We start from the raw sequence: 13,043 nt of genomic DNA, 5'->3' as shown, positions 1-13,043 counted from the left end.
TTATAAGGCCAGGAGTGATTTTACTTCTCCCCTAGTGGATGAAAATTTAAAATTTTCAACGGTCTTGAAACCGATTAGGTAAATATTCAGTTCGGTTTCAGTTCGAGTAACCCGTTCACACCCTTATCAGTGATTTCAGTTTCAATTTTCCTTTTGGTTTTCTGATTCGATTCTTGCCTTTTGGTCAATAAAAGTAGGTACCTAGACCAAGCTAATATTTTTTACAAAAAATCACAAATTCGAATCATCGTGATTGGGAAGCAGTGTCAGTGTACATACCATACTCATAAGTCATAATTCAGTTATTTTGGATACCTATTTTCAATGTACTGTACGAGATTTTTTTTCAAATAAAACATTATGTGCTTACCTATACCTATACTTGAGTTTCTGTCAAACTTCGAACTCGAAAAATACATTAGAAACTATATCAATTTTTTAAGTAGATTGAATTTTCAGATTACTGTCGCTCAGTACCCATCTATTGGTTAGATTTTCAGTTCTGATCAAAAATCAATCGGTTTTACTTCAGTTTTTAAGGTTTTCGGATTCAATTCAGTTTTAAGTGTAACACCCCTGAAAATTTAAATTTGTCACTTTCTCTTCGGATAAATATTTTTCCCCAAGTCAACGGTAATAGTACATTACATTACTAGATTAATAAAGTGGGTGATTATGAACGAGTGCAAAGTTACTGCGCGAGTCGAAGACGAGCGCTGTAACTTTGCACGAGTTCATAATCACCCACTTTATTAATCGCGTAGTGTAAGGTGCTTTACATAATAAACACTCGTAACCTCACCATTTTACACTTCTGTTGTTTAGATGCAAAAAATGTGCGTCTATGAGTGACCAAACTTCACCGGTTAAATTTGTTAAATTATGTCCAAACGTAACACGTACGTAATGGCGAGTTTCGCGGCGTTGCCACATAACACTAGGGATATAATACGCTCATTATGTACGTGTTTGACCCGACATTAGGTCGCTCATAATGACGTACATTTTGCATCTAGCGACAGAGGTGTAATGATGAGATTACGAGTGTGTATTACGTAAAAAAAATTAAAATTTGAATTCAAAAGTCCAATTGAACACAAAACAAAACTAGTATTCAAAATAATGAAGTTTTTGGGGTAATGCAATTGTCAAGAGTACATATTGTAAAAAATTGTACAGACCTACCTATTTTTTTTAAATTAATTTTTATAAAAAACTGCTAAATACTCGTATTCGGTCTAGTGGTTTCATTTAACAAAAAAAAAAAATCAGCCTCAGCGAAACGAGGGCAAACGCTTTTCGAATTTTATGTGTAGGTAAAAAAATCATTTTACTGGTTTGGAAATTGTTCAAGTTTGAAAATTGATTTTTGGAAATTTCAATTACAAAGAAAAAAGTAGAGTGGCCTGAGCAAAACGAGGCTGAGGACAAAAGCTCTCGTCAATTAATAATTTGAAAAAATAAGAAACCATATTTTTGATGATTGATGAGAGAAGGAGTTTTTGAATTCGAATACAAATTTTTCAAAATTCCAATTTCGACAAAGAAAACTAGATTAGCCAGAGCGAAACAAAAGCAAAAGCTCTTGAAAACTTGGGATTAACTAAAGAAAGTAAGAAATCATAATTTTTGATCAGAGAAGTTTATTTTCTTGACTTTGACATTTTCAAATGTGTGAACAAATTTTTCCAATTCCAAAGCATACCTAGCAGTTCAAAAAATGAAATAGGTGTAGGGAATTCAGTCCGAAAACAGCAAGGGTAAAGTTTTCAAAAGTTTGAAATTGAAGGAGTAAATAGTAAAACAATAAAGTATTCTTTTAAAATGTGTAGGTAAGTACATAGTTGAATAAAATTTTGCTAAAATATCTAGGTATTTATTGGAGAAATATGCGGACTTAAACTCTATATAAACAATACATGATGAGGATTAATTTATTATCTAATCATTATTCTATATTCTCTTAAATAGTAGGTACATGTAAAAGTAATTTAAAAAGGTATTAGGTATATTCAAATACCTACACTACCTATATAGCTCTCAGGATTATGCTTCGAAAAAAAAGAGAGAAAAAAAACAGGTTAATATTTATGTTACTGTGGAATGTATTTCTGATCTAGTAGGTATAGATACCGTTCGTCTTACCTTTCTGCTCAATGATTTAATCAGAAGTTGATTTTGCTTGGCTTGATTCAGCCTCAGGCACCCTAAAATCGATAATATGAGATTAAATTATCCGCAGTTTGCCAAATCATTCAGCAACAGATCAAATAAAATATTATTTTAATTTACTTTTCATCAAGATATGCTTTTTCCGCCGGTGTAATAGTGCATTCTGTGTTCCAATCCTTCTGTTCCAATATCAAATGTTTGGTTAATGATTTAAATGTATCCAATGTACAATAATCAGTACACTCTTTCACATGCAAAAACTGCGGTTCCGAGGTATCCGAAGTTTTGTATAAAATCTATGGCAATGCATTAAGTACATACCTATTATTATCGCCATTATCATTTTTAAAATTAATGATTACCATAAGTATGGCGATTGATATTATTTTACGTAAATTTTTACCGTCACAACGTGATCTTTGTTTTTTTGTCTCAACTCGATCATTACAGATGAACTGTGAGCAGCTACATGCCCATCGTAGTTTTCAACGTTTAGTGACTTGAGTAATGCAACAACAGTGAAATCGTGAGCGGAATAAAGATGAAATGTACGAGGTTCTTTTCCTTCAACTTTCGCCTCCATTTCCTTAATTATTTTTCCAATTAATACACCTAAACATAATAAGTATAGGTAGGTTAGTTATGTATGTTTGATTTAGGATTTGATAGAGATCAGTTTGAATGATGAATGATCTAGTTGAGAAATTTTTGATTTCCATAATCTTAAAAAATACAGTAATTTACCAGCTTTAATTTTTTTCATTTGGTCTGTATGCACTCTTAATGTAAAATTAAGACCTGCGATCTCTGTTAATGGTTCTGGATATATTTCTGCAGCCCAATCTGGTAAGTCTATGTTTCTTGCTCTCTGTGAAAATAAAAAGTAGGTATTTTGAGTCGATGACAGAGTACCTACTTAGTACCTACCTACACGACTAGCCTTAGAATAAATTATGAAACTTTTATGAAATGAACCGTAGAGGGAAATTTTTTCCGAAGAGGTAAGTATAACCATACCTATCTTATAATCAACAATGAAATTAGGTAGGTATCAAGTTTTAGCATTACCTACCTCTAAGGAAAAAATATCATACAACATGAAAGCGTTTTTAATTGCTTGAATCATATCATCCGGTGTCGCTTTTAATCCAGATTTGGCGTTGATGATATCAAAAACTTTTCGATACTTTTCGTTTTCATAATAAGTTTTCATTAATTCATGCTCTTTTAATCTTTTCTTCTCCAGGTCGTATCTATCGCATTTGACTCCATAGAGAGCGAGAGTCTATAATCAAAAACATCATTATCATTGTCATCATACAGGTAGGTGGTACCTAATACTGTACTTAAGCTAGGTACCTACATCAAAGTCCAATGGTTCAACAGATTTTTATCTAATCCCTAATATTTCAGCTAGAAAGCTGATTTTTTATTTTTCTAGATGGTGCCATCGAGAGCAGATCAATTCTTGTCACTCCAAATTCGATAAATATGGTAACATCGTTTCTAAGTACTTGACCCTAACTTCGAACCATTTTGCTGCCTTAAAAAAATATACAATTGATGATCTTACATAATCTTGATCCAATGGTATTTGTCGTACTGGTACCGGCTGCCACTTCAGACCATCATCGGCCCACATTTCGTTTTCATTAGGGTATAAAAATCCAGCCAGAAAAGTTAGACCACTCATTATTGTACGATCTACATCTGAACTTTCTTCTTTGAGAAGATCGGGTTTGTATCCTTCAGAAACCAGGGACTCGTATCTTTCGTGATACCATTTTCCTAATGAGTACATCTGCTGTTTCCCTTGCTTCAGAGTGACACAAACAGAATATATATTTAAATAAGGTAGGTACCCACTCTTTTATTATATGATATGGTTGTGAGATTAGATTATACTGAGAAATGAAACAGAAGTTATAAAACCAACTTTAGTTAATTGTCCTATCCCTTCAGGCCAATTCTCCTTCCAATATTCCTCAGCTTGAGGATCCTTTTCAGCATACCGGTATTGAGTTACTGGCGTTCGATGTCCGTGGCGGAAAATCTAACAGAAAAAAAAACCTTGATAAGAAATTTTCATTTTATTCATCATAGAGTAAAAATAATAACTCACCACAGTTGAAAAAATAATGTCCCCGTACTTATCCTTCAAAGTATCCTCAGTAAATGGAAGTTTTCCATCGGTATGCAGGATTACATTAACTGAAATTGAAAAAATAAGCACCGATTAAATAAAAATGTTTCAGAGGGCCATCCCCTGAATGTTTAAAACCACCCGAATGATTCTTCATAAAATATAGACGCCTTCATGAGGTACAGAATTATGCAATTTTAAAAATGGGTGAACTGAACATTTGAAATTAGGTCGGTAGCAGCAATAAAATACCTATAACTTAAATTTATCAACAAAAATTAACTTTTTTACCGAATATTATAATGAACAAAGTAGCTAAATAAAACATTTCGTTTCAAGTTGTAAATTTGCTAGGGAGACTTAGAGATTTCAAGGAACAAATCAAAAGTGTCTGTTGCAACGTTCTTCGCGTAGGTACCTAGATGGGTACCTATAGTCTACGTACGAATTACTATACTGATGTTAAACTTCTGATTTTACAAAATTATAACGGAAGAAAAACGAGTGGTTCCTTCAACATTTAATAATCAAATCATATGCTGCTGTTTTACTCACTATTGTCGTTCATAGGTACCTATTGTATTTGGATGATTCAGCGCTGACGCTTGCAGTTGGTGATACAAGTACCTAGGTACCTACGTATTGTATTGTGCAAACATAAAATATGTATTTGCTTTCTTGGCTCAATACAACATGTACTTTATTTACCTATACAGTACATGTGAATATTCAAGCAACCTTCCCAAATAACAATTTTTTCAAAAAAATCGCTGAATTTTCAAGTTACGAATATTATATCTACCGATGATTTTTTTTTCAAGCTGCATCCTTCCTGCCTAGTGCCTGCCTACCTTTATCGCTGCAAATTAAAGGATACATACAAGCGAAAGGTCCGACGAACTTCGGTCTCATTTTTTACGAAAATTCACTGGAAAAATTTCAAGTTTTCATCTTTCTAATCTTTTAGCGTTTATGTATGTAGGTAGCATTGAAGAAAACTAAAAGTAAAACTGAACTCCGTTTCTTACCCATAAACAGGATACATAGAGCAATCACACGAAACATATCGTTCAAAAATGGTGATGAATTGAAGGAAGAAGAATTTTCTGCAATGGCTCATTCGGTGTACAAAATATCAATTGATTTTCCACTGCCAAAATGTTGTGTATTTATAAGAGAAAAAAATGCGCTGTATTGACGAGACAACAAGTGCTTTGATGAAAGAATCGCAATTAAAAATAGATTTCTTTGGTACCTTGACATTCTTACCAACGTATTTTGATTTTCAAAAGTATTTATGGAACATCTGGCCATATTTTCCCATTAAGTTTTCGACTTAATAGTTTTCATACGATGTATTTTTGCATACCTTTCGAACATTCAAACCACCTGTGTGAATCATAGTCATTATAATACATTAACGTTACACCATAGTAATCGGCTTTAGGGAAGTGGAAATTTTCCTTGTTCTTAAAAATAGAAACATTTTGATTGAAAAAAATTGTTTTGGATCGACTCGATCTTGTTTGTTTTTTTTTTTTTTTACAAAATTTCAGGGATTTCTGTCTTATTAAAATTATTTAAACATTTGGGTACCTAATTTTTGCTAAAATTACAAACAAGGATTTTTGTACCCAATCACAGTGTTGTACATCAAAATTCCTAAAAAATCTTTTTTGTCGAAATTGCAAGGAATTTCTGACGTAGGTACTTACTTACCTAACAAAGTTTTAAAAAATACTAATTTACCTAAATTTTTCCAATACTACGAAAAAAGTTCAGGTTTTTTACATTTTTTTCAATCAAATTATGAAGCTTTCGCGTTTCATTTATTTTCTCAATACTTCAGAATTTTGAATCTGTTGGAAATTTTTCTGGTTTTTGAGAACCGTCGTTGAGAACAGAAAAATTTTGTTTCAGATGCATTTTAACCCATTCCCACCTTCCCTATGATCCTTCTCCGTCACTGGCGTCACTGTATTCCTCCTCACCTCACCACCTGTGATTTTTGGATCATTTTTTTCAACTGAGAACTGAGTAATCAACTTCACTTTCGAACTTCGAATCTCGAGTGGAAAGGAATACTCAATACTGAAGTCTGAAACTATGTAAAACTGAATAAGAAGGAACATAAAAATCAATTCTTTGTCTTACAGGACGTTATTGTTTTGATTTTGAATCGTCGTTTTGAATCTGGTTTTAGACTTGAATCCCCAATTTCCTTCACGGCGTTTCTATTTCTCGCTTTCATTTTCTGTTCTCACTGTTCTCAGATTCTTTCATTTCTAATTTGAAATTTGAAGTATCAATCAATAGAAATAAATAACCATTCAATTTCGATTTCGTTCTTCGACTTCGAGTCATGTTTTCAATTTCATCTAAGTAAGAATATTCACTTTGAATACTTTGATAGAACGTTCTCAATTTTTATATTTATTTTGTTCACCAGTCCAGTTGAAAGTTGGAAATTGAAATGTATTTCAACTTTTTACTTAAAAAAATTCCATAAATAAATAAATAGGTAACGTAACTAACTGGTAACTTCAATAACTTCATAAAGGAACCTTCAAAAAATATTCAAGAATTTAAAAAAATGAAAATTTTCACACATAAATGACGTAATACTCAATTTCAGCTGTGATATTATCTGTGAAATGAGCTGTTTTTTTTTCTCGATCGGTGTGGTGATAACACAACATCGGCAATAAACAAGAAAACACCGAAACACACTTCTGAATCTGAATCCGAGGAACGAGGAACAATTACCATTTAATTACGTTCCGTTGTCCACTGCTTCGGTGCATTTCAATCCTCTCGTCCTCATTCTTCGTCTCATTTCCTCTCCATGTTCTAGCTAAAGCATTAAACAATGGGTGGACCGAAACGCAGCAAGAAAGATTCAGGTTCGTCTGTACTTTCATCTATCTTCCATCACTTGTGATAATCATTGCATCATGTTTACGAAATTCTCAATTTATTTGTAGAAAAGCGTAGTAAACGTAAGAAGAAAGAAGAGGAAGAAGAGTACGTCGAACCTGATAATTTCGATGAAGGTAGCAGTTCATACATCCGTACCTTTGTCGTGTTGTGGTACCATTCTAAACACAAAGTTATATTTTCTATAGGAGGTGCAGTACCAGATGCAGCTAAAAAGAACGTCGAAACTAATGATAAAGGTGTGCAGGAAGATGAATTCGGAGCTAAAGACTATCGATCTCAGATGTTACTAAAACCTGATCATGAATCGCGACCTTTATGGGTGGTAAGGGTTGAACTCGTGTTTGAAACACTCTTCGTTCGTGTATTATGATGATAAATGATGATCAAATGTACCTGTTACAGGCTCCAAACGGGCATATATTCTTAGAATCATTCTCTCCGGTGTACAGACATGCTCATGATTTCTTGATCGCTATTGCTGAACCGGTGTGTAGACCTGAATTCATTCACGAGGTAAACATTACATCTGTGTTCAACTTACGGTCGTTTGAATATATAAGTTCAACATTATTACATCGAGTGTTTTATTTTTCCAGTATAAGCTTACAGCTTACTCGTTATATGCGGCTGTGAGTGTTGGTATTCAAACCAACGATATAATAGAGTATTTGAAACGACTTAGTAAAACTAGTGTTCCTGATGGGATCGTTGAATTCATCACTCTATGTACATTATCTTACGGGAAAGTGAGTAATATCGTATCACTGATATTCAATTCATCCTTTGAAATACTAATTTCGTTCATTTTGAAGGTTAAACTTGTCCTGAAACACAATAAATACTTCATCGAATCTCCATACCCGGATGTTATTCAAAAACTTTTGAAAGATCCAGTAGTACAAGAATGTCGTTTAAAGAAAGACGCCGAATCAGAAGCTTTAACCGTTGTTGAAAATAAGAAAATTCAATTATCGGTAGTTTATTTATTCGTTTACATTCTACTTTATATTCGATTCAAAATTAACGTTTGAACGTTTAATTTCGTAGTTCGCTGGTAAAAATCTAGTCAAACCAGAAACTGACGGAACTAAAGTAGCCGAGATCGAAGAAGAACCTATTGTTCCTGAAGATATTTCCGATTTTTACAATAAAATGGATAAAGAAGACGAAGACAAAGAAGAAGAGGTCACTGAAACTGTATCGTTCGAAGTGAATCAAGAAAAAATCGAAGTTATTCAAAAAAGATGTATCGAAATGGAATACCCATTGTTGACCGAATATGATTTTAGGAACGATACCGTTAATCCAGATATAAAGTACATCTTTGAAATACCCATCTCGTCAGTAATCTTCGGTATTTTTAGGTATTTAATTCTTCGTGTATTTCAGTATCGATTTGAAACCTACAGCTATGTTGAGACCGTATCAAGAGAAATGTTTACGTAAGATGTTCGGTAACGGAAGAGCTCGATCGGGAGTTATAGTATTACCTTGCGGTGCTGGTAAAAGTTTAGTCGGTGTGACCGCCTGTTGCACAGTTCGAAAGAGAGCTTTGGTTTTGTGCAACTCCGGAGTTTCAGTCGAACAATGGAAACAGCAGTTTAAAATGTGGTCTACAGGTATGTGCATTTTGTCGATTGTTTTCAATGCTCTCTGGAATCTTACTAATTGTGTGTTTTTTCTGCAGCTGATGACAGTATGATTTGTCGTTTTACTTCCGAAGCTAAAGATAAACCGAACAATTGCGCTATTTTAGTGACGACGTATTCTATGATCACTCACATGCAGAAACGTTCGTGGGAAGCTGAACAAACGATGAAATGGCTTCAGGATCAAGAATGGGGTATAATGGTTCTAGATGGTCGGTATCTCAGTGGTAAAAACTTGATTCGTGTTCATAAATCGTATTCTAACTCGTTGGTAATTCGCAGAGGTGCATACGATTCCTGCTAAAATGTTCCGACGTGTTTTAACCATCGTCCAGAGCCATTGTAAATTAGGTTTAACTGCGACCTTATTGAGAGAAGATGATAAAATAGCCGATTTGAATTTTTTAATTGGTCCTAAATTGTACGAAGCTAACTGGCTCGAGTTACAAAAGAGAGGATTTATTGCGAAAGTACAATGTGCCGAAGTATGGTGTCCAATGACTCCGGAATTTTATCGCGAATACTTGAATACGAAAACTAGCAAGAAACTCGTACGTATTTCATTTTTAGAATTTTCATTTTTTTTTTTTTTTTTTTTTTTTTGTATTCCATGTCTAAATATTGTCGTAATTTCAGCTACTCTACGTTCTGAATCCGAATAAATTCAGAGCTTGTCAGTATTTGATTCGTTACCACGAACGAAGAGGTGATAAAACGATCGTATTCTCCGATAACGTATTCGCTTTGATACATTATGCGAAAGCTTTGAAGAAATTCTACATTCACGGACCAACTTCGCAAGCCGAACGACTTCAAGTATTACAGAATTTCAAATATAATCCCAAAGTGAACACGATTTTCGTCAGTAAAGTAGCCGATACGTCGTTCGATTTACCCGAAGCTAACGTCTTGATTCAGATTTCATCTCACGGAGGATCTCGCCGACAAGAGGCTCAACGACTTGGACGTATTTTGAGAGCTAAAAAAGGTAATCGATCGGGTTTTGTTTTTAAATCAAGTAATCCATTTTGAAAGAGCGATTTTCAATTAATGATGTGTTTTCTTAGGCGCTGTGGCCGAAGAATACAATGCGTTCTTTTACACGTTGGTATCTCAAGATACCTTAGAAATGAGTTATTCTCGTAAACGTCAACGTTTCTTGATCAATCAAGGATACAGTTATAAAGTCATCACTAAATTAGCTGGAATCGAAGAGGTACTCCTCAATATTCTCCGTACAGATTGGTTTTGAGGAGGAAAAAAATGCAATTATTAATCGTTCGATCCGTTTTAGGAAACTGATATGATGTACAGCACTCGAGAAGAGCAAGGTCAATTACTCCAAGAAGTATTAAAAGCCACAGATACGGATGCCGATGAAGAAAAATTACCCGGAGAAAGTGGTCCGTCGGGATCTGGAATCAGGAGAGTGGTTGGATCGATGAGTTCCATGTCTGGAGCTGATGATTCTGTGTACTTAGAGTATAAAAAACCAACGAAGCATCCGTTGTTTAAGAAATTCCGCGGATAATATCCTAGTACTTTGTGTTGTTGTGATAATTATTTTTTCTATAACTAAGTTTTGTTTCGCTGTCATCTTCGATCGTAATGTATGAGATTTTCCATTTATAAAGATTTTTTTTCTAATTTCGGTGGATGGTGATTTACTTAATCGAGTTTTGAGTTGCAGATTTGGTTTTGTTATCGATTCGATGTCTTTTTTTCACATCTGCTTATGAGGTTTTCCGCCTCCGATTTGAAGGGGTCCGCAATTTTCCCAAAGAGCATAACCTGAAATACCCACAACCAAAATTTCAGTCTGTCCAAATCGATTTTTCGAATTTTGATGAATTTTTGAAAATTAAAAATTGACCATTTTGGGCGATTTTTTTCAGTGAAAAGTAGGAGATTTCTTTTGAAATTAATATCAACCCCCCCTCCCCCTCTGTACTGAATTTCATCATTTCCAGTCATTTTGGAGCCTCCAGCGCGATTTTTGATTTTTCCAGGTTTGTAAAATTTCTCCAGAAAGAGTAGAAATCAATTTGGCCTGCTAAAAATGAAATTGTAGCTGACTTTCGACCTATTTAGGAAGTCTATTCATATCTCAACCGATTTCCAGAGGGGTAAAAAAAATCAAAAACAAAAAATTTCCCACTTTTTTGCTAATTTTCCAAAATTGGTTTCAATTTTTCTCTGCTGCTTACGCTGCCTTTTCAACGTTACGGTTAAAAAGCTCACCCTTTTTCAGAAATTGTAAACGTATTGCTTTCTGTCAAAAATAGCCAAAAATTGGGCATTTTGTCAAAATTGACAAAAAGATTTGTTTCTTGCTAAAAAAAAAAATTGTTGAGAATTGTCGCTTTCTGGCAAAAAGTTCCAAAAATCTCGAATCCTTCCCTTCTCTCTCCCTCCAAAAAAAATGACCCAAAAGTATTGTTTTTCTTGCTTTTCTTACTGAAATTGCCAAAAAAAAACTCCCCTTTTTCTTCAAAAAATTAGCAGAAAGTTCCAAAAAATCTTGAATCCCTCCCTTCTCTCTCCCTCCAAAAAAGAATGACCCAAAAGTATTGCTTTTCTTGCTTTTCTTACTGAACTTGCCAAAAAAAACTCCCCTTTTTCTTCAAAAATTTAAGAACAGTCTCAATTTTTCTACAAAAATTATGAAAAAATATCATTTTTTCGACAAAAGTTATGAAAAGGTATCATTTTTTTGGCAAAAGTTATGAAAAAGAAACAGTTTTTCTTCAGCTAAAATTGCCAAAGTCTTATTTTTTACCAAAAATTCTAGCCTTGTAAGTGTAACAAAATTGCTAAAAAAATTAATTTCTTTCAATTTATCTACCCAAAAGTCTCGTTTTTATACCATGGCAAAAAGTTACAAATATTCAAGCTTTCCGACAAAAGTTGCGGAGAAATATTATTTTTTTAACCGATAATTACCATGTAAAAAAGTAAAAACTTTTTGCCAAAAATTAGGTACCCAAAATTCTCGCTTATTCAGAAATTGACAAAAAAATTTCAATTTTTAACAAAGTGGCTAAAATTGTTTTTTTTTTTTTGTTAAAAAAATCCCACGAAGTAACTTTTTACCCAAAAATTATTCAAGTCTCAGTTTTTTAACAAAAATTGCAAAGAAGTGTATTTTTTTGCCATGTTACAAAAACCTGCTTTATGCTAAAATTGTCAAAGACTTGTTTTTTGCAAAACAATATCAAAAATTCTCTCTTCTTCAAAAATTAAAATTACTGTAAAAATTTTTCTTTTTTTGCAAAAAAAAATCCAAGACGTCATTTTTGAGTTTTTTCTAAAAAATATTCAAAACTCGTTTTTTTGACAAAATTTGCAAAATAGTCAAAAAATTCTGCTTTTTAAAAATTGTCAGTCTTCTCTTTTTGTTTTTGCCAAAAAATGACAAAAATTTTCGCGTTTAAGAAAATGGCTAAAAATTGTTCTTGTGCAAAAAATTCCGAAAAGACCAACTTGTTTTGAAAAATTTTTTGCAAATAAAATTCAAGAAGTCATTTTTGAATTTTTTCTAAAAAATTTTCAAAACTCGCTTTTTTGACAATGTTTGCAAAATAGTCAAAAAATCTTGGTGTCAGTCTTGCCTTTTGTTTTTGTCAGGATATGACAAAAATTCTCGCGTTTTAACAAAATGGCTAAACATTTTCGTTTTGTGCAAAAAATTTCAGAAAGACCAATTTTTTTTGAAACATTTTTTTGCAAAAAAAATCCAAGAAGTCATTTTTGAGTTTTTTTTTTTTAAATATTCAAAACTCGCTTTTTTGACAAAATTTGCAAAATAGTCAAAAAATCTTGCTTTTTAAAAATTGTCAGTCTTGCTTTTTGTTTTAGCCAAAAAATGACAGAAGTTCTTGCGTTTCAACAAAATGGCTAAAAATTTTTGTTTTTGTGCAAAAAATTCCAACAAGACTAATTTTTTTTGAAAAAATGTTCAGAAGGCTGAAAATACTTGTTTTTTTGCCAGAAAGCTCTTTCTTTTGCTGAAATTCTCAAAGTCTCGCTTTCTTCTGAAAATTAAGTCTTTTTTGCCAAAAACTGCGATAATTTTCAATTTGTTGCCAAAAAAAACGTTGAAAATCCTCGCTTTTCAACCAAAATGTTGCAAAATAATC

The 13,043-nt window shown here is 33.0% G+C and overlaps 2 protein-coding genes across 3 annotated transcripts; one reads left to right on the top strand and one right to left on the bottom strand.

The window, feature by feature from the left end:
* Positions 1 to 1,860: 1,860 nt before the first annotated feature.
* LOC135844761 (prostatic acid phosphatase-like) lies at positions 1,861 to 5,439 on the bottom strand. Of its 2 annotated transcripts, none has more exons than XM_065363096.1 (10): positions 5,344 to 5,439; positions 4,295 to 4,383; positions 4,109 to 4,225; positions 3,746 to 3,988; positions 3,245 to 3,457; positions 2,917 to 3,040; positions 2,576 to 2,784; positions 2,293 to 2,468; positions 2,146 to 2,207; positions 1,861 to 2,051 (listed from the first exon to the last, which is right to left on the bottom strand). In XM_065363096.1, the coding sequence occupies exons 1-9, from the start codon at positions 5,378 to 5,380 to the stop codon at positions 2,162 to 2,164; spliced, it is 1,254 nt and encodes a 417-aa protein (XP_065219168.1). In that variant the 5' UTR covers positions 5,381 to 5,439; the 3' UTR covers positions 1,861 to 2,051; positions 2,146 to 2,161. The 2 variants fall into 2 exon arrangements, with proteins under 2 accessions (XP_065219168.1, XP_065219166.1); XM_065363094.1 differs by lacking the exon at positions 5,344 to 5,439 and adding an exon at positions 4,607 to 5,038.
* A 1,547-nt stretch (positions 5,440 to 6,986) lies between these two features.
* On the top strand, positions 6,987 to 10,551 carry hay (ATP-dependent DNA helicase hay). The gene is made up of 13 exons (XM_065360962.1): positions 6,987 to 7,218; positions 7,300 to 7,368; positions 7,441 to 7,577; positions 7,658 to 7,768; positions 7,852 to 8,001; positions 8,068 to 8,229; positions 8,303 to 8,571; positions 8,645 to 8,874; positions 8,943 to 9,116; positions 9,187 to 9,455; positions 9,541 to 9,892; positions 9,972 to 10,120; positions 10,199 to 10,551. Exons 1-13 carry the CDS (start codon positions 7,185 to 7,187, stop codon positions 10,433 to 10,435), a joined length of 2,343 nt encoding a protein of 780 aa, XP_065217034.1. The 5' UTR covers positions 6,987 to 7,184; the 3' UTR covers positions 10,436 to 10,551.
* The last annotated feature ends 2,492 nt before the right edge of the window (positions 10,552 to 13,043 follow it).

Source organism: Planococcus citri, chromosome 4 (genome assembly GCF_950023065.1).
Source record: "Planococcus citri chromosome 4, ihPlaCitr1.1, whole genome shotgun sequence".
Taxonomy (NCBI): domain Eukaryota; kingdom Metazoa; phylum Arthropoda; class Insecta; order Hemiptera; family Pseudococcidae; genus Planococcus; species Planococcus citri.
Note: the sequence above shows the minus strand (reverse complement) of the source record. Positions and strands in the feature narration are given on the sequence as shown.

Coding starts and splice junctions, on each gene's coding strand:
- LOC135844761 (XM_065363096.1), bottom strand. CDS start 5,380: ATGTTTCGTGTGATTGCTCTATGTATCCTGTTTATGG. Junction 4,384..5,343: donor TCTATGTATCCTGTTTATGG/GTAAGAAACGGA, acceptor TTTCAATTTCAG/TTAATGTAATCCTGCATACC. Junction 2,208..2,292: donor AAAGCATATCTTGATGAAAA/GTAAATTAAAAT, acceptor TATCGATTTTAG/GGTGCCTGAGGCTGAATCAA.
- hay (XM_065360962.1), top strand. CDS start 7,185: ATGGGTGGACCGAAACGCAGCAAGAAAGATTCAG. Junction 9,117..9,186: donor GGGTATAATGGTTCTAGATG/GTCGGTATCTCA, acceptor GGTAATTCGCAG/AGGTGCATACGATTCCTGCT. Junction 9,456..9,540: donor CGAAAACTAGCAAGAAACTC/GTACGTATTTCA, acceptor TCGTAATTTCAG/CTACTCTACGTTCTGAATCC.